Source organism: Arachis stenosperma, chromosome 7 (genome assembly GCF_014773155.1).
Source record: "Arachis stenosperma cultivar V10309 chromosome 7, arast.V10309.gnm1.PFL2, whole genome shotgun sequence".
In the NCBI taxonomy this organism is placed as follows: Eukaryota; Viridiplantae; Streptophyta; class Magnoliopsida; order Fabales; family Fabaceae; genus Arachis; species Arachis stenosperma.
Window position 1 is genome coordinate 24,738,280 of NC_080383.1, and position 5,563 is coordinate 24,743,842.

The 5,563-nt window shown below is 35.0% G+C and overlaps 1 protein-coding gene across 1 annotated transcript; it reads left to right on the forward strand.

The window, feature by feature from the left end:
- The first annotated feature begins 1,087 nt into the window (after positions 1 to 1,087).
- Positions 1,088 to 2,784, forward strand: LOC130939590 (pentatricopeptide repeat-containing protein At4g04370-like). The gene is made up of 2 exons (XM_057867682.1): positions 1,088 to 2,468; positions 2,621 to 2,784. Exons 1-2 carry the CDS (start codon positions 1,088 to 1,090, stop codon positions 2,782 to 2,784), a joined length of 1,545 nt encoding a protein of 514 aa, XP_057723665.1.
- Positions 2,785 to 5,563: the final 2,779 nt, after the last annotated feature.

Here is a 5,563-nt window from a genome sequence, read left to right on the forward strand (position 1 = left end):
ACTTTCATTACTTAATCACATTACTTATATATATATATATATATATATATATATATATATATATATATATATAATTTTACACTTTATTTCATTCTAATCACATTACATTATTTATTTAGAATGAAAGTAATGTGATTAAGTGTAAATGTGATTAAAATAATTGAATACTATGTACAGTAAAAAATTGATATTATTGAAGAATAAAATTAAAATTTATTTCTATCTATCGTTTTTGTCTCCAACGTTTTCGTCCTGTTTAAGTCCCTAACGTTTCAAAATCGTCTCAATTTTGTCCCACCGTCAATTTTATTAACGGATCCCTAATGGCAGAATAACATTGAGTCTATTTTAAAATGTTGGGGACTTAAATAGGACGATTGAAACGTTAGGGACAACTTTGAGACTTACCCCAAATATTGGGGACAAAAACAATACTTTACTCTTTGAGTTTTTATATAAGTTTCTGTTTTTCATTGTTGCTCATTACTTGATTATTATAAGTTTTTGTTGAAATTTTTTGTTCTACATTTTTGTTGTTGATGTGATGATTATTGTTGCTGATTACTTGATTAGAACGTAGAAGTTAATTAAAATTTTTTTATTTTGTAAATTTTTAATGATAAAATATGAACAAATTATTATTATGTGAAATTGTAAAACTTTGAATTTTATTAGTTTAGAAATTATTAAATTTAAATATTTGAAATTGCCTATTAAATGTTAATAATTTTATTTTATATTTAATTAAACTGATTCAACCACATTTCGATTTTGGTTGAACCATCAAACTAACCACTTAATCAGTTTGATGACTGGTTCGAATCTTGCAACCTTTGTTGAACTAATTTACATTTATAAAGTTTTTGCTTGCTGAGGTTATCAATAAAATTATTTTGCTAAAAAGAATCTTATAAAGTTAGAATTATTTTTTTTAAAAGCAAACGTGAAGATTACAAGTTGGTTCATGTAATTTTTTTTTTTCAAATATCTTTTTTGAAACTCATTTGGCCCTCCTCAAATAACTCGTTTGTGAGACAATTCATATAGTGAGAGCACAACAAGCAATGATCAGTATCAGGTTATACTGATGTACGCATTCAAACCAAAGACTCCCTACTCGTTGCTGCTAAAGTTCACTGTATATAGAACAGTCAAAATCCGATGGCTGATACTGTTACCACCGCCACCACCACCACCACCTTTAGCCACCAACACCCACTCATTCAATAGCCACATCAACTACCTTTCCTCCCAAGGTTCCGACCACCAATTCCTCCTCACCTATGCCTCTATGCTCCATTCCCAAGTTCCTTCTGATCCCTTCACCTTCCCCGCGCTCCTCAAAGCATGTTCATCTCTCAACCTCTTTTCCCTTGGCCTTCTCCTCCACCAATGCATCATTCTTCTTGGCTTCTCCCTTGATTCTTACATAGCTTCTTCTTTGATCACTTTCTATGTCAAATTCGGGTTCCCTGATATTGCTCGCAAAGTGTTTGACTTTATGCCTCAGAGAAATGTTGTCCCTTGGACTACTATTATTGGCTGCTATTCTCGTGGTGGTCGTGTTCTTGAGGCTTTTTCCTTGTTTGGTGAGATGTGTTGCCGGAAAATTCAGCCCACTAGTGTTACATTGCTAAGCTTGCTATTTGGAATTTCAGAGATTGCTCAAGTGCGGTGTTTGCATGGCTGTGCGGTTTTGCATGGGTTTATGTTTGATATGACCTTGTCAAATTCTCTATTGAATGTGTATGGAAAATGTGGAAGCATTGATGATTCTAGGAAGTTGTTTGATTATATGGAGCAAAGAGATTTAGTTTCTTGGAATTCGTTGATATCAGCTTATGCCCAGATTGGGAATCTGATTGAGGTTCTGCTGCTTTTTAAGACAATGAGGGTGGAAGGGTTAGCGCCTGATCGGCAAACTTTTGGGTCGGTGTTATCTGTGGTTGCATCAAAGGGGGAGTTGAAATTAGGAATGCTAGTTCATGGCCAGATTTTGAGAGGTGGTTTTCACTTGGATGCACATATTGAAACATCACTGATTGTAGCGTACTTGAAAGGTGGGAACGTTGACACTTCTTTCAGAATATTTGAAAGGACTTTAGATAGGGATGTAGTTTTGTGGACAGCCATGATATCAGGCCTTGTACAGAATGATTCTGCTGATAAGGCACTATGTGTGTTCCGCCAAATGTTGAATCTCAGAGTGAAGGCATCTAGTGCTACTATGGCCAGTGTAATTACAGCATGTGGTAAACTTGGATCTATTCATTTGGGGGCATCCGTTCATGGTTACATAATGAGGCAAGAATTGTCATTGGATAGTGCCGCTCAAAACTCTCTTGTTACTATGTATGCAAAGTGTGGTCACTTGGACCAGAGTTTAATTATATTTGATAGGATGAGTAAAAGGGATTTGGTTTCTTGGAACGCAATAGTTAGTGGATATGCACAAAATGGCTATGTATGTAAGGCATTGTTGCTTTTCAATGAAATGAGGAGTGATCATCAAAATCCTGATTCAATAACCATTGTCTCCCTCCTCCAAGGCTGCGCGTCAACTGGACAACTTCACTTGGGAAGATGGATACACAGCTATGTTGTAAGAAACATCTTTCAGTCGTGCATCTTAGTGGACACTTCTTTGGTAGACATGTACTGGAAATGTGGCCATTTGGATGCCGCCCAAAGGTGTTTCACCCGGATGCCATATCAGGACTTGGTGTCATGGAGTGCGATAATTGCAGGGTATGGCTATCATGGCAAAGGAGAAACTGCATTTAGGTTATACTCACAAACCATGTGATTTTCTTGTCGGTTCTATCTTCTTGTAGTCATAATAGACTTGTAGACCAAGGATTGAGCATATACAAATCGATGACTAGAGATTTCGGAATTGCACCCAATCTTGAACACCATGCTTGTGTGGTTGATCTCCTCAGTCGAGCAGGGAGGGTCGAGGAGGCATATAACCTGTACCGAAATGTATTCTTAGTGCCTCATCTAGATATTTTAGGCATAATCCTTGATGCATGTCAAGCACATGGTAATAAGCAACTTGGTGATGCAATTGCCAATGACATTCGCATGCTGAGGCCTATGAATGCAGGGCATTATGTACAACTTGCACATTGCTATGCTTGGATAAACAAGTGGGAAGAAGTGGGTGAGGTATGGAATCATATGAGATCTCTTGGATTGAAGAAAATTCCTGGCTGGAGTTTCATTGACATACATGGGGCCATAACTACATTTTTCACAGATCACAACTCACACCCCCAATTTCAAGAAATAGTCTTTACACTAAAAATTTTGAGGAAGCAAATGATCAAAATGGAGGAACGTTCATTGTCTATATAATACTAGCATTGTCTACAATGAACAAACGAAAGAGAAAGAAAGGTGAACAGGAGCAGCGGAGAGTGTTCATGGTGTTAATGTGGACAGTTGGATTCTGTCTCATTGGTTACATTGGCGGCAGACCACTCTATTGGCATCTCAATGAGTCCCTCTCTGCCGTCTCTTCTTGCCCCCTTTGCCACTGCGATTGCTCTCGAGCCTCTTCTTTCTCTCCCTGATGGTACTTACCTCTTGTCTTTATGCCTTTCAAATGTTGTTTCTTATGCAGTTATGCTGACATATTCATGAATGGTGGTTGCTTAAGTGTTTGTTTTCTTATGCAGGATTGAATAACTCCATTTTAGGTCAGTTCTTCTCCTTCTATTACTTTTACTAATAGAAAAAGCTGCAGCTATCAGATAATAATGCCATACAAATTCACTTATGCAATCACGATACACACCATGATCATAGTTAAACACACATGCAAATATATAGCTGTTATTAACTGCACTCGTTTATATTTTTTGGAGATGTTTTTCCTTAATCTTTGCAGCACAATCACACCAAGTAGATAAGTAATTATTGTTCACCTATTCAACTTTCTCTGGAGTCAATGACTTTTTCTTCAATTGATTTCTGCTTCGAAGATAGATTTATGAACTACTAATACACTATCACCCCCCATCACTGACTGTAATTATCACTTTATGTAATTAGCTAAACACACATAAAATATGGTCCTATTAGATTGTTACATCCAAATTAACTGATTCAGCCACAGCTACCTAGGAATATGTTGTTACTAGGGTCTTCAAAATCTGTGTGTGGTGTATGCTATTCTGTGTATACCAAGTATGTGCGAAAGTAGGTCAGTAATTTGTATGTGGACATGTCATGGGGGAGTGTCCACTGCAGAAACAACTTTGTCGCTCAACAAGCGCATGGCAGCTCCCTTAGAGAATTTCCTAGACACCATTCTGTCCTGAACTCCGTCTCATAATATACATGATTGATGCCCTGTTAGAGAGAAGGACAAAAAAAAAGAACGAACAAGGCACAGGGTTAAGGAAACAAAAATGTTTGCACTATCAAAGTTTTTTCTTTGCAACAACTCGACTTCACACAAGTTGTTCGTCCAAGAAAACTTGAAGAATTTTTTTAGCAGATTTTGAAAACCGATTCTATTTTTATAATCCTACTTAATTCTATATGTTATATAATTTGTATATAAATTAATGAGAATTACTGTAGCTTGGTGGTACAAGCATGCTTGTTGTATCTTGGAGCAAAGGGTTTGAATCCCATATGGATTTGACTGGTTCGTATCGATTCTCTACCTTAAGCGGTATTAAGTTTAGTCCGAACCAGTATTAGGTTTGGTTTACCGATTTATTGGTTGAACTGACCAGTTCAATCCGATTTTAATAACTATGCTAAGATCTGTTACTTTCCCCTTCTCTTCACTTAGTTATTTGTCAATTTTATCACAATAGTGATATTTTGGGAAACACCTACTTCGTTGTACTTGTCCTAAATTTGGACACCCACTTAGTTATTTGTCAATTTTATCACAATAGTGATATTTTGGGAAACACCTACTTTTTTGTACTTGTCCTAAATTTGGACACCCACTTGTTTTATTTCTACCAGTGATGAAATAAAATAACTTAATATCTTTGAGAAAAAAAAAAGATAAGAGGAGTCAAAATAACATGAATGGTTATAGTTATATTTTAAAAAATGTGAAGTTTAAGTATTTAATTTATATTGTTGGTTATGATTATTTTCCTTCATTTGTATGCATGTGAGAGAGAAATTGTATTTGAAAATATGAATGTCTTGACAAACAGCCTTTTACCCTTTAGATTAGACATGTAAGTGTTTGAAAGAAATAGAAATACAATTAATAACATTTTATAATGATAAAAAGGTACAATGATAGGTAAAGGAAAAAAAATTTAAAAGAGCCAATAGAGACTAAAGACCAACACAATATATAATTTTAGATAGACTACTAAAAAAAATGAAAATTATCTATATTTATAAAAAAATGAAAGTTTTCTATATTTATAAAATTGGAAACATATTTAAGTCTTAGTTAAATATATTTAAATTTTGTGGCTTGATAAATATATAACTCCATTATATAGTGGCGGTTATATAAAGTGCCACTAAATATTTGTTGCTGTCTATCAAATCTGTTGTAAAATTTATTCTTTAA

Excerpts from the sequence above, each read along its gene's own strand:
- LOC130939590 (XM_057867682.1), top strand. The coding sequence starts at position 1,088 with ATGTACGCATTCAAACCAAAGACTCCCTACTCGTTGCTGCTAAAGTTC. Across the intron at positions 2,469-2,620 it reads TGCACAAAATGGCTATGTAT|TCGTGCATCTTAGTGGACAC; the intron begins GTAAGGCATTGT and ends AACATCTTTCAG.